Source organism: Achroia grisella, unplaced genomic scaffold (genome assembly GCF_030625045.1).
Source record: "Achroia grisella isolate CSIRO2021 unplaced genomic scaffold, CSIRO_AGI_Agris_v1 utg640, whole genome shotgun sequence".
Classification (NCBI taxonomy): Eukaryota; Metazoa; Arthropoda; class Insecta; order Lepidoptera; family Pyralidae; genus Achroia; species Achroia grisella.
In genome coordinates, this window is record NW_026712977.1 from 4,391,140 (window position 1) to 4,413,562 (window position 22,423).

General features: G+C 31.5%; 2 protein-coding genes across 2 annotated transcripts; one reads left to right on the forward strand and one right to left on the reverse strand.

The window, feature by feature from the left end:
• Positions 1-3,410: 3,410 nt before the first annotated feature.
• On the reverse strand, positions 3,411-4,829 carry LOC131849259 (uncharacterized). The gene is made up of 2 exons (XM_059199291.1): positions 4,671-4,829; positions 3,411-4,484 (listed from the first exon to the last, which is right to left on the reverse strand). Exon 2 carries the CDS (start codon positions 4,464-4,466, stop codon positions 3,957-3,959), a length of 510 nt encoding a protein of 169 aa, XP_059055274.1. The 5' UTR covers positions 4,467-4,484; positions 4,671-4,829; the 3' UTR covers positions 3,411-3,956.
• A 1,473-nt stretch (positions 4,830-6,302) lies between these two features.
• LOC131849114 (serine/threonine-protein kinase PRP4 homolog) lies at positions 6,303-22,082 on the forward strand. The gene is made up of 10 exons (XM_059199105.1): positions 6,303-6,614; positions 12,263-12,314; positions 12,755-13,883; positions 17,524-17,664; positions 18,048-18,503; positions 18,897-18,985; positions 19,326-19,472; positions 19,814-20,082; positions 20,478-20,854; positions 21,325-22,082. Exons 2-10 carry the CDS (start codon positions 12,304-12,306, stop codon positions 21,529-21,531), a joined length of 2,826 nt encoding a protein of 941 aa, XP_059055088.1. The 5' UTR covers positions 6,303-6,614; positions 12,263-12,303; the 3' UTR covers positions 21,532-22,082.
• The last annotated feature ends 341 nt before the right edge of the window (positions 22,083-22,423 follow it).

A 22,423-nucleotide genomic window follows, 5' to 3' on the forward strand; every position in this document is an offset into this window, starting at 1 on the left:
TTAACCGTAAATTTATTGATATGATAATCTATAATACATCCGTTTTACATAAGTTGGGAGAGAAGTCTGATTATAGGAGAATGTCGATTATAATTATTAGATTGATTAACTATTTATCTCATTATAGTGTTATATATGCCAGCTCTCATTCGCACCACGCTACAGTGTGCGGAGTATATGTTATTGATCACCAATTCTTTATAAATTATAGCAGAGACTATCTATATATTATGCAGAGTAAAATTATCTATATCTATAGTATATATATATATATATGCAGAGTAAAATTTTAGTCTCTGATATTAGAACGACTGAATAGACTTAATTAATGTTTGTGAGGTGGTTAAAATTTGAGTAAGCTAGATAGTTTTGACTTATATCCAATGTTATATATACCGCTACATTAAAATACTATTTAATACAATCTATATAAAATGTTAGTGCTGTTTTTGAATGTACTTCGCTCGACAGTACTATGATTCGTGATAAATATGAGAAAGAGGCTCTTCGGTGGATATTTATAGATCAGATGTTGATTTTAAACTTAAAAATATTTGAACTTAAACTATAAAGTAATAGATTTAAAATAGAAGAATAGAGAGTACAGAATATGAAATAGAAGAGTACATTTTTTGGCGATTACAAACAAGAAATTAAACGGATTTGTGTCACGTGTAAGGTCATGCGAAATAACAAGGGCTCTGTATTATTCGTCTATTTTGTGCTGTCCTCTCCATTCTCGTTAACGTATGTAAATATTCAAGAGGAAGAGATATGTACTTAATATTGGTCAATTTAACTAGTTTTTGATTAACAGAAATGTCTTTCGTTCTGCCCGTCTCTTTGACTTAACAATTCATCTATGTATCACTTATTAACACACAATAATTGTAATTACAAACTTAATTTTAATAACTCTCGCATACATGCTTAGTCTCTTTTGATTTCTCCTGATAATTACTTAATGTCATTTTAAATGAACATGTCTAAAAGCTTATATTAATGTAATTATTTGTTGTTTTATCTATCGTGTAAGAATGAGTAACTGTATTTTACAGTTGTGGTTGTCAATTGTTGGTCTGATGTTGTACAACGACGTTGTTAGCAACCAGGTTAAAGAGCCAAGCTCGACGTTTTATTTTTTGTAATTTGAACATTTCAATGTTAAAATTATTATTGTATATTCATACATACATGATTAATAGTAAACTTTCACCATGTATGACTTTGTCTAAATATGAAAATAGTCTTAGTTCATAATAAGACTACTTCCGTATATGGACAAAAAGCGTGGTACCCTGTAGTCCTCTGTGGCATTATCACGAAAACTATCACAGCTCATTGATTTCTTTGTAAATAGATAAAGATACTGGCGAAAAGCTTAAAAATCTATTTATTTTCCAAGTAAATTGCGCAAGTGACAATAACGTCTAATACGCATACTTCTTTGGTATTGTTTTAGTTATCTGCCGCGAACTGTATTACAATATTTTTTAATAATAATACTTACGTAACTTCATTACCTCACATTGTTGTTCTGTATGCGTATCCTTAAATACTCGCGTAATATGTAGTCATTGTAAGGCTCGGATGTTATGGCCCCCCATTCAATGTTCACTATTAATGTGATGCACAGAAATGCATTTCTCTACTGGTTAATAAAATAACTTCCCCATTTTCTCGTTATTCACTGTTCTGTATTAACAAATTATTGTGTTAGTTGATTATTCTATATGACAGCTGATTGTGTAAGTTACGGCTAGAAACAGAAGTCTGACTAGATAAGGGCCTAAATTATAGATTATATAGAAATTGCTATGATTCCAAGTTACAGGAATAAATTCACGTAGTTGTGTTGTTTTTGATTGGCCAGATTGTTTGAAGGAATCAAATTGACTGGCAAAAGGCGCACTGTATTCTAACCGTAGCATATGCCCAAATAAGAATAAACTGTATGTTGTAAATTGCTTTTCATTTCACACTAATTTATTTATTGTTATACTTAATACCTATATCCTTACCTGTACTCAAACATGTACCTATAGAATAAACATTATGTAATATATGTTCTACCGATACATATCACGTGATTCAAACATTGGTTCTACACATACTTATTATATTGCTACATACATAGGTAGGTACCAAATTATATGCATTCCCTTACACAGGGAATACTATGAAATCACGATGGTTTCCAGAGAATCATGTGGATGATGTGACAGTACATTTCTAGCAATGGTGTTATTAGTCCACATTAGTAACAATTTCCTGGTTTATATTAAAGTATTTCAAGGATCCATTCAGAGTGAATTGTTGTCCCAGCTGTGCTTCTGTTATTAGAAGTATATCAGAAGAATGTACATTGGGGTGTGTGCGAGGTATGTAACATAAAACAATGTTATGAAAGAACAAACTTTATTTCCTTTTGAAATACAGACAAATCATTTAAATTAATACTTTTGGAGAACACAACCCATCACCACTCAATAAAATATATAGTAACTTATTAACTAAGAAATTTCAAAATGTAAGAGTGATACCTAATTATATTTCCATGTGTACAATATTATATGATTTTACCATCACAATATAATGGAAATGCATGTACAGTTACTGTAGTTCATGAATGTAAAACATAGCAGGCACTTTTTTAGTTTATGTAGTTTTATACCACAATACTAAGTATGAATCAAACCTAATAGTATTATTATACTATATATTTGCTGATTTAGAATAGTATGCCAAAGTACAAAGTATCCATTAGGGATAACAAAATAGAGTAAATACACTATATAAGATTTTTAACACTTCTATAAATTCAATCTTAAATATTTTTTATTATAAATCTATAGATTTATCAATAGACTCATTATTTATACAATCCGAACAGTACATTTCATATGTATATTTAGAAAAATATTTTGATTAGATAATCTTCTGGATACTATTATTTTGTTATTTTCTTATAATATGAACAGCTCAATGAAAATTGCTGCCCATATAATTTCATATACATTTAAATATGTATTTATTAATATAAATATTATTAACTTTTACTTTAGAATTACTTACTTACCATTATAATAAATTTAGTAATACATAGATACTTTTCACATATAATAGTGGAGTTACAAATAATTTTCTCTTAACATCATTACAATTTAATGCAGAGAGTTAGGCTTCTATATAGCTCTATGCAAGTAATACTGATAACTTGCACAAAGCAAACATGGGGCAACAACTCAACACCTTTACATATTTTGGGGTAGAAATCAAATGGATGCACTGTTGTATTCATATATAAAATAGTATATATATATTTAGGACATGTAATACTTATGATTTTTACCCCACATCAAATTATAATCAAGTTATATCAGCTCAAATTGATAACAATGCAGATAAAACTTGTGCCTACAGATTGTACCAGTTACACACAATTTAGTATACATTAGCCTGAGGAGACAAACCTTTGCTTTCAATTTTGAATAATTGAGATCAAGACCAATGCTCCTTTTGATGACGGAATGACTTTTCTGGGATAGGACACAGCCTATTTCAGGAAAGATATTCTATTATACTACCTTATGAAAATTAATGCCCTAATTTCACTCATTTAGTCAGTATTATAATTAAGACACATTTGTATCACAAAAGACTTATTGCTTAAACTCTTTACTATACCAAATAAATCATATTTCATATTTTTTTACATAATACTAATTTTTACTCACAACTGAATATTAGAAGTTTGAAAAAAATTATGGACAATAATATTAATGTTTCATTAATAGCCAATGTCCTCCATATACTATGTAATCTGTATGAAAACTTACATTAATATTGATTGAATTAAATTAAATCTTCAGAGTGTTAGATCTTTTTACAAATTACAACTCTCTTTCACATTTATAACTAATATATACGCAGGAAACAAAGTATAAATGAAGGTTTCACAAAGCCATTCCCCTAATATAATCGTAACGATGACGCCTTTCATCTTGCAGTTGCCCTATCTTAGATGCAGCATCACTGTCACGGCAAACACCACAAAACACACTGGTTATTATGTGAAAAGGACTGCGATAATACGACTTTGAATCTTTAAGACTCTTGTTCTTTTTGTGACACTGGACATGTAGGAATATTTCTAGGATCATTAGCAATACGCATGCAAGATTTGGAAAAAATGCCGCAGCAGGTATAAGGAGCAACCTATTACTGAAGGTGTGGGAGCCGGCAATAATGTTGGCTTTGAGGGATTCGAATTTTTTTGTCTTAGTCATGTAACCTTTGGAAAATTTTATTTGCTTAATTTTATTGTGTACCCTGAGATTTGGTGCTCGTATACGCATGAAAGGAGTATTCTGTGGCAGTACTGGCTCCCCGGTCTCATCATTGACATGGTATGTCACGACTTCACCCGTCTCGTCGTCGCTATAAAATCTTCTTATTCTCGGCATTTTGCGTAGTCACTCCACCTAAAAAATAGGCAAGATATTACTACATTCAAGTAACTGAAGAAATCAATACTAGCAAGGAACAAAAAATTCAAAAATTATTCATTTACATCCAATAAATATATCGAAAATATAAAGTAATGAACACTATTTTGTTTTGTTGTTCTATACTCTTATTTGATTGGAATGAAAACAAAAAATAATAACCTCTATGTTGAATAATAATACAAATTTGCCATGTACTTGGTTACATTATATTCCAAGAAACATAATAAGTAAAATACTAATCTGTAATAAATTTTATTGCTCTTATTTTTATTTTTAGTTCGGGTAGTATATTCTTTGGTTCGGGATAAAGTGCATTCGCCAAAGACAAATTGTTTTTTTTAAAGACCAAATACACCATGAATGTCTATGGATGTGTATAGTTGGAAATAAAATTCGAGAAGGAAGAAATTGTTTAACTATTTTTATTTGCAAGCATTATCAGTAAATCTTTTTATGTATATCTAATATTCTCAAAAAGTTTATTAAATATTGATTTAGACGTTTAACACGCGTATGTAAAGTTTAGTTTATTGGAATCAGGTGCTTTAAACATACAGTTCACTTACCTTAAGGCGCTTAACAATATTTAATGGATTTTATGTCTAATCTATACATATAAATAAAAATGGAGTGTCTGTTTGTAATATTGAAATGATAAGTTTTTTACTAAATGCATATGAATATAAATACGGTACATACACCAAGTTTTCTACCATTTTTGTCTGTCTCTCTGTCGGTCTGTTTGTTCCGGCTAATCTCTGAAATGGCTGGACCGATTTTGACGGGACTTTTTTGGCAGGTAGCTGATGTAATAAGGAGTAACTCAGGCTACTTTTGTTTTAGAAATATAAAGTTAAATTCCACGCGAACGAAGTCTCGGAAACAGCTAGTTCTATTATATATTCCTATTTATTACATAATATGATATGGTATGATATTATATTTTTATTTTTGCATTGTAACTACATAAAGCGGCGGCATGGAGTTTTGTGCACAAAAAGTTGGTGTATCTAGGAGTAATAGTGCTAAGAGATAAAATGGCTACAGATATAAGTAATTATTTTTAAAACCAGTATTACCACATAATCCCTGAAAAGAAAAAATAAAAATTTACAACCATCAACCTGATTGTTTCAGAAGAAACTGAACAACTCAGAGAGAACATTCAACATGAAGAAGCAGTTCACCAGAAGAGGATTTGCGGGAAGTGATAGAGATCATACTGATGCAATCACGGAAACTGACAATGTTGAAGATGAAGTTTACCGGTCTACATCACTTGAAGAGACTAAAGCTAAGCGTAAAACTAGAACATTAAGTGGAAAAGTTGAAGTCCAAGGAAGAAGATTTCCAACTCGAAAACATAAACTAATTTTATTTCCTGATTACGTTATTTACCAAGCTTGCGTTGCATTATTTATTGCTTGGTAAAGTTGTGGAGAAGCTGAAGTGCAAGAAGATATCCAACTCAAGTAGAGAAACTAGTTCAATTTCATGATTATGGACATTATGACAAAGGCAGTATATAGAGGCAAGTTTATGTTGTAGTGAAAAGTGTACTTTGGATGTTGTGGATTAGTTTGTAACTGAGACGATCGTGAGAAGTGTGCTACTGAGAGATAGTCTGAAGGCAAGGATTGAAGAACTAGAGCAGTATTCTTATACATGTTACAGGAAATGTTGACTAAACATGAGATGTCATCATGTCACTTTGACAATACTCTATGCTCTACCTACTCTATGCTCATACCAAATAAAATTAATTAACTTAAATTAGGATAACTTGGGGAAAAAGGGTAAATTAAGTACTCTGTGCGTACTCTGTGGTTGACGGTGACCCGTGAGCGTCACCAAGAAACCCACAGTTTTTGCTGACTTGATTGAATGACAAAATCTTCTGTTAGTCAAGTGCGTTTAGTCTGTTTTACTAATAGACATTGTTGATATTGAAATTTATTATTGTTTCAATTAAAGTGATACTAAAATTCTTGAGGTTTATAGTGCTAAACTGTTTGTGTACATAATCTTACCCATTATGGATGTTTACCTAATTTACACAATTGTTGGTTAAAATATAGTACGGACATGATTGCCCCGTAACAGGTAAATGTTAAATCTTATTGACAAATTTTACTGATACCCGCATTTAAAACTTTTTATTTATGTCTTCTGTTCCACTTCCAACCAGGTAAAAAAACTTTCTATTATTTGATATTGCATTGCAATTTATAATACTTATAAAAACAGACAATGATAAAATCTTACTCTAAATAGGATAAAATATAACCTATTTACTCCATAACAATATATTTAATGCTACTGTAGTGTTATGTTTCTATTAATTCTGGCTTGTTAATTTAACCTGACTTAATATTCAGTAATATTTTGTAAGAACAAAGTGCTTGTTAAGTATAAAAATAAGTATACTTTATATTTTGTAGTAGTTCAATAATTTTTCATTCAAACACTCGCATTTAGATTTACACATATATCATACATAAGTGTGTGTAATAATCATCGCATTAGTGAAAATATACTGCAATTAGTGTTTGCTTTATTTAGATATTGTTGTAAACACCTCATTGAATGGGAGTGATTTTGTTAACTTGTTTTTGTATTTATACTTATTATGAAAATTATGTGATCGAAGGAGAATAATGTTTGTTACTATTGTAGTTTATATGGAAAAGGAGTGCAGATAGCTTTTATATACAATTCTTAAAATTACATTAAAACAATTAATAATCTTTGAACCGTTTTACAAGCACATCAATGGATTTTAATCCTGCAGACAAATTTGACATTTGATAGTGGGTTATTGCGATTTTTAAATAGAGTTGTTGTACTATCGGATATCAATTTTGATTACCCATTATTATAGGTTACTCAGAAATAATGTGTGAGTGTTTGTTTAAAATTCATTATTATAAATTAATAAAGTATCTAATATTATGGGGTTGTTGTATAAAACTAGATTTACTATTTTTCACTACAATAAATACTAACTGCCTTTTCTATAAAACAAACATACAAATGATCTTCATATGGTGTTATATATTATAAAATATATATACCTATTTTGAATATTTAGATGTTTGAATGTAAAAATTTATGGTTTGTAGTGTAATACTGTCAAAGTTATTACTTGTATGGAAACCTCAAAAACATATTTTTGTGTTGTTCAATACAATAAACAGGAGTATATGTATGTAAATTTTCAAAATCTGTTGGAAACATCATGTATGTATAAACTCCTACATATGTTCAAGTAAAAATTTATGCTTAAACAAATCGATTTCTCCGATATATCTTCCCCACTATAGGTGCTAATATTATTTGAAAAATTGATATTTATACCTGTCGATTTAGTATCCGGGATTAAAACTTTAGTTGTTATATTGCAAAAGTCAATTGCCTTACTTAATGCATTAATATTATTTTCTATTATTATGCTACCATTACCATTTGTGAGAGCATAAGTATAATAATAGTTGTAATAATATCCTTGGACAATTCACACAAAGCATTACTGTAAATACACCCAAATCCATACAAACAATTATATTCATATATAGAAATGTTTGTACTGTGCGAAGAATCTAACATGTAACCACTAGAAGAAAAGCAGAATACTAAACCACAAGACCACAGAGGCAGTCAAATATGCGGTGGTCAGATGTCTGCACTGAATATGTGTTCTCACACAAGCTAATTTGCTTGTTAAATGTACAATTTAACAAGCAAATTACCATTAGGTAGTACAATTTAACAAAGTATCATAAATCTGTAGATGTAAAGTAAATCCAATTGATCTTTAATTATTACTATCTTAGGTAATATAAAATTTTATGGTAATGATGTCGGGTTTCATCAAGTTGTCAGTAAATTAATGAAACACATAGAAGGGTTTCACATTGTTTATTTATTTCTAACTCTTTATTGCACCTTAAAAAAATAATATTCATAGTATACAGAAAGGCAGGTGGTCTTATCGCTAAAGCGATTTCTTCCAGACAACCTTTTGGGTAAAGGAGAAAAGACGAAGGTTTATGCACATGGGTATTCAATTGAGCTGTTTTTAAGGCTGTTTCCACTGAAGACATGTAAAGACAGAAATTTGATGAAGACTTTATCAGTGATATCAAATATACCACTAAACTGGTGTGGCTTTGTGACCCAAGAAGCTATAGAATATCAGGAAAATAGCTATTGGCATGGCAAAATATTGATTTAAAAAAAAAATACATCATAACCTATTGGGGCGCCATTTGATAATGTTATTTTTTCATACACTTGGAAATATTTGTTATTTATTATTTTGTCATAAAATATCTTACTAATTCTACTAATGCCAAATATATATGCCATATAATAAATGTACTAGTAGCCAATACCTGATACATAAATTTTTATTGAATGACAATCTACGGTACCAATACGAACTTCTCAGCAATTGTATGGCCTAGCAACTGAGTGATGGGGATTGCCAAATGAAAAGGATGCGGACCTCACACTAGAAATAGTCTGACAATTGGTTTTAAAGTTGGAGAAAAAAGACAGATTGGGTTATGCCTGCGCAGCCCATAGCAAGTTCATTTCTGAGGCCTAACATTTCTGAATTTTGTTGTTAAGTTCAGGTATACATTCAGACAGGAGTGAGAGTGTGGCACTCATAGTATTTGCTACTCTTTTTTTCCCCTCCATCAAATTGGCTACTCTTGTTTATATGCTAATCCGGCATTGTGAGAAGATGGAACGAGACGGGACATGTAGCAAGGCCTGATGTGTATGCAGTTAGCGGCCGTAATTCCTGTATCATTAGCAGCTATGGCTTGATAAGAGAGTGGTAGAATCACCGAGTGCTATAATCCATAGATATCTCTTGTTGCAACGGAAATCCTGGATTGGAGATGTTCCTGCCTTATATATAGATAATAATTGTGTCTGTGTGTAAAATAAGTGTGAAATAAGTGTGATTGTGATATGTAAATACTGGTTTAGAGTTTTTTTAAGGAAATAAAAGTTAAATATGTAATAAAATGTAATATTAGAAAGTACAAATAGAAATTAAATACTTAGTTTACTTTTTATTAAATGTCAAGTCATCAGAAATGTCCCTTCCATACTTGTGACTTTATGATTGTATGTGAATAAAAATTATACTTAATAGATGTCAGATAAAAATTATGGTATCTAGGTAACTAAAATTTTATTAAGTATTTCCATGATTATTTGAGACATGAGACATTACCATGGCAGACATTTTATTAAAAAACCGTATTTATTTAGTGTGGAATTTATAATGTTTGATTTGTACCTCTAAATTTATCATTATTCTGTTTTTTCATTTGCTAAATCACTGAAACCCTATTTTTGGCTTTTTCTAGAAATGTACTATTGATTTAATGTATTGAATAGTAAGCTTTTCTAACAAAAAAAATTAGGGCTGCTGGCTTGGCGACTATTATGGCTCTTTATATTCCATCTTAAATTTTATCGAAAAGTGCATATGATTATCATAAGCAAAAAGTCAGTCCATCAATTAGTTTTTATGTCAATTACTAACAAAATTATAGAAGTCGAAAGAAGTAAGGCTCAATCCAGCCTGAATTCCATATTGCATTTGTATCCCTGATGAATGCATGAACTGTTTTTGATATATTTGCTGCTGATATCGGTCAGGCAGGGGTGACACATCTCGTTCGCGGTTGCGCAAATGTCGTCGCGTTCGGCGGGAACGCCTCGTACACACCGCCCGAGAACATTGTACATAGATTTGTTGGAATGGCCTTGATTGATGTAATTTGTTGTTGCAAAAGTAACAGTCATACTTTTGCAACAACAAATTACATCAATTGAGTTGTACGTATCAACAGGCTATCTACTAGAGCCGCACGAATCAAAACACTTGTGCATCGTTAATTCTATATCGAGAATCCGATCATACTTACTGAAACTATATCGAGTCATACCTATGAATTTTATACAAAAAATCCTATTTAATATACCTTGTTTTTTATTAAAATAACTAAAATTGCTAATATAAAAGTAGTCTAAGCTACTCTTTTAATATTAGCTATCTGCGAGTATTAGTGAAAGTCCCGTCAAAATCTGTCCAGTTGTTTCAGATATTGCAAGAACAAGCAGAAAAACAAAAATTCTTTAAATTATTATTCTTATTAAATATAAGATATTAAATATAAGATATAGATATAGTATAGATACGTCTCCCATTAGATACAAAGATATTGCAAACTCTGCATTCTTTTATATTGTGACAAAATCAATATGTTTTTTCTGGATATTAGGTAATCCCAAAAATTATTTTGTTATTGTAGATTGGATTGAGTTTATATTAGAGTCCCCAGTATTAGTTATATTATAAATAAAATCAGCGTAAAGTATTTGTATAATTGGGTTTACAAAAATTCATACGAAGAGTATTTAATTCTTATAGTTCCTATCCTAGTGACACAAGGTAGAATGTATTTTTTTTTAATTTAAAAAACATAATAATAATAATCAATAAATATTTTCTTTACGATACAAAAGTCCTTAGATTTATAAATGAAACAACTTTTTTCTCAGTCCAAATTTTTGAACTGAATTGAAATATAAATCTAATTACGTAAGTAGTGAGAAATTGTGAAATGGTGGTCTTGGTTTAATTTTTATATTACGTAATCATGAAATGTAATATGTAACTAAGAAATATGGGTTCATAATTAGGTGGCTCCCCTACCCGCGGAGAAGCGAAACTAAAATTATATTTGTATATGTGGGTACATTGAAGCATAATGCTGTGTTTACCTTCAAATATTTTTTTCATTCTATGCTGTATGAACTAAATTATTTATCACTAGTGCAACCAAACCACGCATAGAGACGCGTGCATCAGGTAGTAAGTAAATTATAAATTGTGCAATATACAATATGTGTTTTTCAAACTATACTTATTGTTAGTAAAACGACGTATCTTAATTGATGAAAGTTAAGCATAGCCAGAAAATATTTATTATTAATAGTTTTTGTTGTGAACAAGGAATTAATTAAGTCAAGATAACCATTGAATGCTACCAGTTTGAGTACGTTTTATTGCGCACGTGGTTTTACCCTGCATTGTCGTAATTTTAAAACTATTCATCCAAATTACTTGTGTAAAAGATCAAATTTAACTATTTTGAATACAAAGGCGTTAAAAGTACCCATTGATTTGAATTTATTTAGTAATTAGTACTAGCATTATTTAATTTTTTTTTCTGTATTTACTAGAGATTTATTATTACAGTAGAACAATATGTACTTTTAAACATTTTAAATTATAGGTTATATGTTTTTGCATGAATAATGAATGAACATCCAAACAAACTTTCCAGTTTATAATATTCTAAGAATAGTAGGAATTATTATTGAAGATGTTGTTGCTATAAATTTTTGTACTATATTTACCCACATAATATGCTTATTAAATTTAGAATAATACTTACAGTACGACTGATTTTTAACATTTATTGTATCCGCCTTTTACAACCTGTAGTGAATTACTTGCATTCCTATTAATAGATTTTCGTTTTCTTTGAAGCTCTTTTAATTACATTTTCTTTGTTATTTTGTGATTTCAAACCTTATTTACAGACATAACTTATATAAAATTATTACAATCACTGAAACTATAGCTGTCTTTTTCAATGCTTGCCCACTAAAAGAGTGAGGGTACTTTATATCTTAAAGATGTATTTATTTTTTTACAGTAAATCAATTATATTCATCAATTTAATAAAGAAGCAGCAAGATGGATCCAGAGTGAGTATAAAAAAAGGTTTCTGTTTGAGTAATTTGCACTTTTAAGTTTTAATTGTAAACTGTATGTTGACATTAGTTTTTGCGGTAAATGACATTGACATGTACTTATAGAAATATTGGATCACATCATTAAGGCTGTTGCCTTTATTTTAATCACTAATATGACATAATTATTAATAGACTCGACAGTCCTGACAACATGAGCAATTCAAATGTTATAATAAATATATCAATTGAACTATTTAATACGTCCAAAATAAAAACGAGGTAACCTGATATAATCTGATAACGTCAGCCTTACATTCTAGTATCTACTACAACATTTGACTAAGCTATTATGTTACAGAGTTATTCAATGTGTTGTGAATGGAAAGAATGGAGGCCAGAGAACGGCAGATGACTCTGCTGTAAGTACAAACATATTATCTTATTTGTTTCAGAACTCAAGTAAAAGATAAGTTAGTGAACAGCTTAAAAAACGAAAACCGAAAGAAAAAAAAGAAGCAGAAGCATAGAAAAAATAAAAAGGAATTAATTGACGAAGATGAAGGAGAGACTAGTTTTAAAAGAAGAAAGAGGTCTAAGAAAGTTAAACATAAACGTCCAGTTCAGGAAAGTGAAACATCACTATCTGATGTTGAAGATTTAATAAAAAAATCTCGTGCTTGTAAACAAGATTCAACCAGAGATGCTTCCGTTGAGTTAAATTTAGCAGAGTTAGATAATAAATCCAAACAAAACAATGGTGACTGGGATCTTCTAAAATCAAGAATTTATAGTAATGGTAATTATGCAAAGAAATCCTACGAAAAAGATGAATCGTTAGATGTTAAATCGTCTAACTCTGAGGCAGAAAATTATCAAGATGATTGTGCAAGTCCAGAATTAACCATGATAGAAGACGATCTAAACTTGGAAGAGCTGATGAAGCAAAAAGAGTTGCTACAGGCACGTTTAGTTGCTTATTATTCTGATAAAAGCGATGACGAAATTGAACAGCCTGCAGCCAATGATTTGTGTATATCTGATGATAAGTCGCCGTCATCTAAGAAAAGGAGAGGTCATGACTATGACCACAAATGGGCCAGTAGACACAAGTCTAGTAAAGATAGATCTTTAGAGCGTGATAGATATAAGTCTAAACGGCATGACGAAGACTTAAGAGTAATCATAAATAGAGAGAGTAGAAAAGAAATGGAAAAAGAAAGAGAGTATCGTGAAAGAAGAGAACGGCAACGACGTAAGCTATATGAGGCGGAAAGGGAGAAAGAAAGAGAACGCGAAAGGGAAAGAGAGCGTGAACGAGAGAAGGATAGAGACCGTAAGCGTGAAAGAGATCGCGAGCGAGAGATGGAACGACGGTCGGTGGAGTTCAAACGACGGGATTGGGAAGCTCGTGGACGCAGAACTCGAGATCGATCGGTGATGCGCCGTGACGGCGAACGAAGTCGCCACAGAAGTACTGATCGCAGCCGGGTAAGGAGTCGCAATCGCAGTCGAGTCCACAGTCGAGAACGCAATCGCTCGCGTGATAGAAACCACAGAGGGAGCCATAAAGATAGGCGTCAGGTAAGGTCTACTTTCTATCCATTCATTACATCCCCTTGATTAGAAATATTTAGATATACATATTCACAAATGTTATAAAAAAAGGTAATTATTTCTCTGGTTTAGTATTAGCACAGATAACATAATATTACATACAGATACCCCATCCCATACAAGAAAATGGTTCCTTCCTAACTCGGGCTATTCTTCGGGCTATTTTATTTCGCCGCCGTAGCCGCTAGATGTCTCTAGATCTGAAGCAGTTCGCATTACTAGTGACAAAGCACGAAAATAGATGGCAGTCAATTCAGTCTACATGACATCTGTTTTGCAAAGATAGGTATACAATAGATATGCAGGTAACTGTATCGTGTACCTCATTAGGGACGATTCAAGATTCAATGTAAATGTGTAGGTATAATATCGTTAGTCGACACTCTGCAGATATGGCTTATGTGCCAATGTATATATTATGTTATAGTTTATTCTACATTCCATGCCTATTTTTTTCTCTCGACGAAGATATGTTGTAACGCGTCTGCGCTATACGTATAGCCCGATTTTGATACGTTTATACTCGTACGTATCAAAATCGGGCGATATGATTTTTTATTTCAATCGTTATGTGTAAGAGACTGATTTTAGCTTTAATTAATTTACTGGTATATACCTCATGTATTCTACGATGTATTCTTTTACCTAATGAGAATTCCGCTATATCTTATATATAAATTTTGTATCACAGTGTTAGTTGCCATATTTCTCCCACATTTTGATGAAATTTGATATGTATACTTGCCAGGTCTGAAGTAGGGTTGTTATCTATTTTTTATACCCCAAGTCATAGGGGTGGCCTACACCGAAAAAATATTTTTTTGTATTATGGACAATTTTTTATTTATTTATAATGTTACATTGAAAATACATACACGCCTAAATTTTCACCCGTCTTTCACCAACCCCTATTTTTAATAGCGATATTCTTACAAATATTATAAATGCTAAAGTAACTCAGTCTGTCTGTTTGTCTCGCTTTCACGCCAAAACTACTGAACTGATTTAATTGAAATTTGGTAGACAGATAATGTAGACCCTGAGAAAGGCTACTTTTTAATGCGAAAAAGTATTGAAAGGGGAAATGAAAGGCTATATGAGGATATCGTAATTTTTAAAGTCAGATCTTGTAAGATTAAGTGAACAGGGTCGGTCTAGGTTTTTCATTATTAGAAATGTGTAACGGGGTAACACGTTATTTAGTGCGAAATTGTGTATATTACAATAAAATTTAACGAGAAAATATTATAATGATGTCACTGGGACACTCATTGCCTTACTACTACATCGTCCGTTAGTCGCAAACTTTCTGGAAACACGAGAGGCGCGCTCCTATTGGTCGGTAGTAGATGAGGTAGACGAGTCTCACGGCGCCGCAGCGTAAGTACTTACTATACATACGTAGTATACATATGGGTGTTACAAATGTTTTTATTACGAGTAATATTACTCTGTTATCTAAGCAAGTAATGTGTGCTTATTTTGAACTTGATAACATTCTGAATTACTCGTATATCTTTCAATATCTTTAGCGGTATAAACCAGGTTATGTACTACTACTAGTATTGTTAGTGAGGGATAAAGTTGATGAACAAAAATAAAACAATATTCGTATTAAAAATATATTCATCTAATATTTTTGGCATTATTTTTAAGTTTCTTCCAAATACAAGGGGTCTGACATGGGGTGTTATGTACCTACATTAAAAAATACTTTTTGAAATGTATGAAATGTATGTACTATGTACCTACATTAAAAGATAATTTTTGGAATGTATGAAAGAAATGTATGTACCTACATAAAAAGTTCATTGAAATGTATGAAATGTATGAAAGAAATGTATGTATGTACCTACATTAGAAGATAATTTTTGACATGTACCTACATTAAAATATAATTTTTGAAATGAAATGTATGAAAGAAATGTATGTATGTACCTACATTAGAAGATAATTTTTGACATGTATGAAATGTATGAAAGAAATGTATGTACCTACATTAAAATATAATTTTTGAAATGTATGAGATGTATGAAAAAAATGTATGTACCTACATAAAAAGTTCATTTTTGAAATGTATGAAATGTATGAAAGAAATGTATGTACCTACATTAAAAGATAATTTTTGACATGTATGAAATGTATGAAAGAAATGTATGTACCTACATTAAAAGATAATTTTTGACATGTATGAAATGTATGAAAGAAATGTATGTACCTACATTAAAATATAATTTTTGAAATATATGCACCGTGCAATAACAATACACGTTAAACATCATACCACAGAGTCATACGTAAGTTAAAAACAAACTGCTATGATATTAATGAGAAAGGAAAATCAACTTTATGATATTCGAGTTAGGGTCGATTTCTCTCTTTTTTTTAAATACTATTTTAATCTTACCAGTTGCCAGTATTCGAAGACAGCTACGATTCGTACTCGATATTTTAAATTATTATGTAATCGATTTTTCAGTACAAATGTAAATAACCAACGACACTAATAATGTACTACTATATTCCGTTCTTTGAAACGGAACACTGCTATAATACAAAATAATGAAAATTTACTGTTCACAACGACTCATTAAAAGCATCATCGAATAATGCGCTGTAATAAAATCCTGTTATCGATTATTCAAAAAAATCGATAATACAAGTATTTATTTTTAATATGACAACACTTCATACATAAGTATTATTGGAAATAGTATTACTTGCTTGTTCGGCTATTTTTAATTTACTTAAAAAATTTTTATATGTTTAATTTACAATAAATATAAAAAAGACATTTAATTAGGCCGATACAAATGACGACAATGCCATCTATGAAAGCATTTTGAAAACATTGAGCCCCATATTAGCATTGATTAAAGTGTAATTAAGTACTGGAAAATAACAAAATCAGTAAATATATGAAAATTACTTTTCTAAACGCATTATTTCATTTTAACATGTATATATAACTTTTTAAAAATTGATTAAATATTTTTGAAAACACAGTTTTGTTTTTTAAAACGTTTGCAAAACTATGAAGAATTCCATCGATACCAATCACGCCATCTATATGCAACTTTTAGCAATAATAATGGCTACTTCCTCATTGAGTGCCACTGGTATTAGTATGATATATAAATTATTGCCGTTTCTATATTTTATGATCTAGTATATATTCTAGTAGTCAAAGTACACTTTAAATATGACATAGCCAAGAACAACTAATAAGTCATTGAAAATACAATTGTCTTATAAATCTATACATATAGATAAAATTGGAGTGTCTGTTTGTAATATTGACATAATTGTTTTTTACTACATGCATATCAATTATATATGGTACATACACCAATCTAACATTTTATTAAAATATTTGTTTGTCTGTCTGTTAGTTTCGGCTTATCTCTACGGGACTTTTATTGGCAGGTACCTGATGTAATAAGGAGTGACTTAGGGTACTTTTATTTTAGAAAAAATATTTTTTAAAAAATAAAGTTAAATTCCACGCGGATGATGTCGCGAGTACAGCTAGTTAGGAATATAAATATATATTAATTTATTATGTGACGTAAATATATTTATAACAAAATTAATTAATATTTTCCAGAATACACTTAATGAAGTTGCACAAATAGTTCCAAGTTCAAGTGATGAGGAGCTGAATATTGATATTAATACAGACGAAGATGAGGAGACAGAGGAGCAGATCATTGAGCGGAGAAGACAACAAAGGGAACAACTTATGAAGGTTATACTTTAACTGCTTAACTATCAGAATATATTTAATTATTTTATTAAATAATTGTTTATAACATAACATACTTATTTAATAGAGATCAATGGGTGTCTATTCTGTTTCTGCTGGATAACAGGTAGAAGCATAATTTGATAAAGTTGAGTCAACTTTATCAAGGTAGAATTTGCAAAAAGTGTTCGCATAGAATATACGTATATATTTCAACTTTAATATATGAACTTCTGCCTCAAATATTTTAGCTGCCAAGCAACTACCTTTGTAGACTTTGTTTCGATTGAACGAGTGTGATGAGGAAGCGAAATTACATTATAAGAGGTATATAGTATACCACCCTAAGGTGGCTAGTGGTCTCAAAATGAATTGTATGATTTTAGAGATTGGAGGGTGAAAATAACAGCGGCCAGGTAGAACAACAGAATCAGGTCGGAGTTTCTGCTACGCCGGATATTCAACCAGACTCTAAACCAGACCCTAAACCAGACCCTAATCCAGACCCTAAACCAGACCCTAAACCAGACCCTAAACTCGACCCTAAACCCGACTCTAAACCAGACCCTAAAACGGACCCTAAACCGGAGCCTAAATTAGACCTTAAACCAGATCCTAAACCAGAAGTTAAGTCTGATACCAAGCAAGAGAATAGAGGCAAAAAAACAGAGGGTGACAATTCCCATGTTGTCAGCGTTGATGTTGTTGTCCAACAACCACACTCCACCAACATCCTCAGGAATATAGAAAACGAATCCAAAACAAACAATAAATTGGAGAAAGCAACAACCAAGGGCCGCGAGTGGGACATGTTTGCTGATCAAGATAATTTCAATGTTGATGTGAGTTATCTGTATTTAAATATACCGAGGCAGACTGGTAATTCATTTGCATACGGGCTGTCTCACCTATTTCTGTTAATTGATGAGAGAAAATTATAGGAGACATCTTTTTCCACAGATGTCATATGTATATAGCGTTAGCTATATCTCTGGTACTGTATGTATATAGACGACGTTTAGCATTACCATCTGGTGAGCTCTCAGCTTGTTTTCCATTCTAGTTATATTCTGTCTGATCCGTTATATAATTTGTTGAAATTTAACGGTAAAATTGGGTAGACATTGTACTTGTAGATTGAATGCTAGGCAAAGCACATCAAAGTAGCGTCATTGTAAAGAAGATAACATTATTTACATATAGCTGTGGTATCATTATTACTAATATTTTTACAGACACCCTATACCGGTAAGCCAAGAAATAAAGCTGCTTTAGAGAACCCGTCTCTGACAGACAACTGGGATGATGCGGAAGGATATTACAGGTATTTACAAAATGATTAATATTTATTTTCTGTATTTTATACAAAGTTCAATAGTGTTGCATATTACCTTAGAACTTTGCCCGAACATAAAAGTCAAATCATCATCTTAATTGAATGTAAGTACATAGATTAAAGCTATATGCTTTTACAATAATTAAAACAACAGTAATAGGTAATATGGCAATAATAAAACAAACATTACACCTGTTACTTAATGTAGTTAGAGGTTTATACACTAAAATATTTATGAAGTGAATCTAGAGTAATAAGAGCTAATAATTTCAGAATGTAAATTACCCTTTAAGTGATAAATTTGCAATCCAAAATGGTTTATTTACAGAGTTCGCATTGGGGAGATATTAGACAACCGTTACAGTGTATATGGATACACCGGCCAGGGTGTGTTTTCCAACGTAGTTCGAGCCCGTGATCAAGCGCGTGCCAACACCGACGTAGCAGTTAAGATTATCAGGAATAATGAGATCATGTTAGTGCAATTTTTATTTTAGAACTGATGTCGCTTTTATTTTTACACAAACACATATCAATCCAGGATGAGAACTTCCAGGCTTTCTACTGTCTTATTTTCTACGTTTTTATTTTACATTTGTCTATGTATATATATTATTTAAATCTTGAATATATATGTGCTAATTTACCTGACAAACATTCTGTACTTAATAATTCTGTACTGTTAAATACTTAATAACTAAACGTATTTTTAAAATAGAAGTATAATCAATGTCAAAGCCCCAATGTGTATATTTTCAAGAATCGTCAGTTTCAAATATTTTATAATGTGAAGTTACTAAATCTATTTATCTACAGGCATAAAACTGGTCTTCGTGAGTTAGAAATTCTGAAGCGTTTGAATGATTCCGACCCCGAGGACAAGTTCCACTGCTTGCGTCTGTTCCGGCATTTCTTCCACAAACGCCATCTGTGTATGGTGATGGAACCACTCTCCATGAACCTGAGGGAGGTCCTTAAGAAGTATGGCAAGAATAGTGGCATACATATAAAGGCAGTCCGAAGTTACACACAGCAAATGTTGTTGGCTCTGAAATTGTTGAAAAAGACTGGTATCTTACACGCTGGTGAGTTGTACAGCAACTTGCAACATTTTACGGTATTTTAGTGTAGTAATCCACAAAGATGTACGAGTAATTTGCACATTTCAAGAGTTTATTGCAGAGAATATTCATTTTGTTAATATAATATAAAAGTAAGGTTAAAAATAAGGTTTTTTGCAAAAATATTTTCTACTAGCAGTGCCCGCGGTTGCGTCCGTGTGAAATTTATAGCCTATGTGTTATTCTGATGTATAAACTATATTACTGTAAAGTTTCATCAAAATCCGTTTGTAGGTTTTGCGTGAAAGAATAACAACGTTTAACATGTGTGCAGTATGGATGATACTCACAAGCGCTTATAATATTAATAAGATTGTTAAAATTAATTTCACTATTTCATCTTATTATTTTATCCACAGATATAAAACCCGACAACATTCTCGTCAACGACAGTAAACTAATGCTCAAATTATGTGACTTCGGATCAGCCTCTCTGGTAACGGAGAACGAAATAACGCCGTACTTAGTATCAAGGTTCTACAGAGCGCCAGAGATCATTCTCGGGTCCACATATGACCACGGCATAGACATGTGGTCAACAGCGTGCACCATATATGAGATATCCACAGGGAAAATAATGTTTAGTGGAAAATCTAATAATGAGATGTTAAAATACTTTATGGATTTTAAGGGCAAGATACCAAATAAGGTTATAAAGAGGGGGCAATTCAAAGAACAACACTTTGATTCGAACTGTAACTTCTTATATCATGAGTTGGACAGGATAACTGAAAGGGTGAGTTGTATATATTACAAGCAAAAGATATACTTAAAGATTGTGTGTAGCACTCTGTACTCTCATTCAGAAAGTTAACTTTTTCACTGAACTAAAACGAGTTCAAGTGTAAATCACACTCCAAATTCGAAAACAGCCTTACCAATTACTTTAGTCTGGACGTTCTGCTTCGAGTTTAAACCTGAACCTCATTGGGGCATCCTAATATTATTCCCTTTCAAATGTTAAAGTGGGTCGATCTAAGGTGATCCCTCAGATCAATCCACTTTAATATTTAAAAGGCAAGGCAAGGAACATGGCCGTGATATCATTGTTTAGATAAGGACTACACCAAATTTGTCTTTTTAAGTTACTTAATATGTTAGCCAATTCCGCATAGATTTTGATGATTATATTTTATGAAACTAATTTTTTTATTATCATATATTCGTCTTATCATATAATTTATATAATACTATATTTGTCTACAGGAAAAAGTGGTCGTAATGTCAAGTATTATACCTTCGCGAGATTTGCAAACGGAGCTGGCTCCACCACACCACCGCTTGCCGCAGCCGGAAGCTAAGAAAATAACACAGTTGAAGGACCTTCTCGAGCGTATGCTGATGCTGGACCCCAGCAAGCGGGCCTCAGTTAACCACTGCCTCGCTCATTCCTTTATCCAAGAAAAAATATAATTATATACTTATTAGTATATAATTATATAATCCTGGTGTTCTATCGTCGTAATTTATATCACGACCACATAGACCGCCACCGTACACGTGTTGTACATAACATGTATTTTTTTCATGTGATTATGGCAAGTGGCTGCTTTAGGTCATACACGCTCTTTTGCTGATATTTATATCCAAGCGTGTATTTGTTGTTATACTAATGTAGAATGTTGAAAATGTGAAATTCATGGATTTACTCTGACCTCTAGAAGGTATATTTACTTGAAAATTATTATTTTATTTTATATTATTCGTTAATTCAAATTATGGAAGGTATCTTCAATTTATTTTACTGAATGTGATTATAATTTCATTAATTAAGATTTCCATTATGCCATTGATATTGATGATATGATTTTGGATAATGTAAAATTTATCGACTTCAGTTAACAGTAGCCGATATCCCTCTATACAAAATAAGTAAAATTCTACCTGTAAATTCGAATTCAGATTGTTATCTGCGATTCAGATATACTAATAGCTAGAAAGTGAAATACAAATAAATCATTTAAGAAGAGTTTTCTTTTATTATTTTATGACCTCACAGTTCAACAAAGAAAAGGATATTTGATTGGGTTAACGGTGTATTCTAGCAGGGCAGCAGTTGTGTGGATGAGTATGAAGACAGGTTAGCCTATCGTGGTGAATTCACCGCAGATGGACTCCAAACCCGCGAAAGGACTTACGGAGCGATTGAAGCCAACTCCCTCCTGACGAATACGACTTTAGTCTGAATGCACCGCTCGGCTTTACTCGGCTCGCTCGGTTGTATTTTCGATACACATTTGAATTGGGTAGGGTCAGTAGGATCGATCAGAGGGAAGGGTTCAAAGGGGAGATGAAAAATTGTATG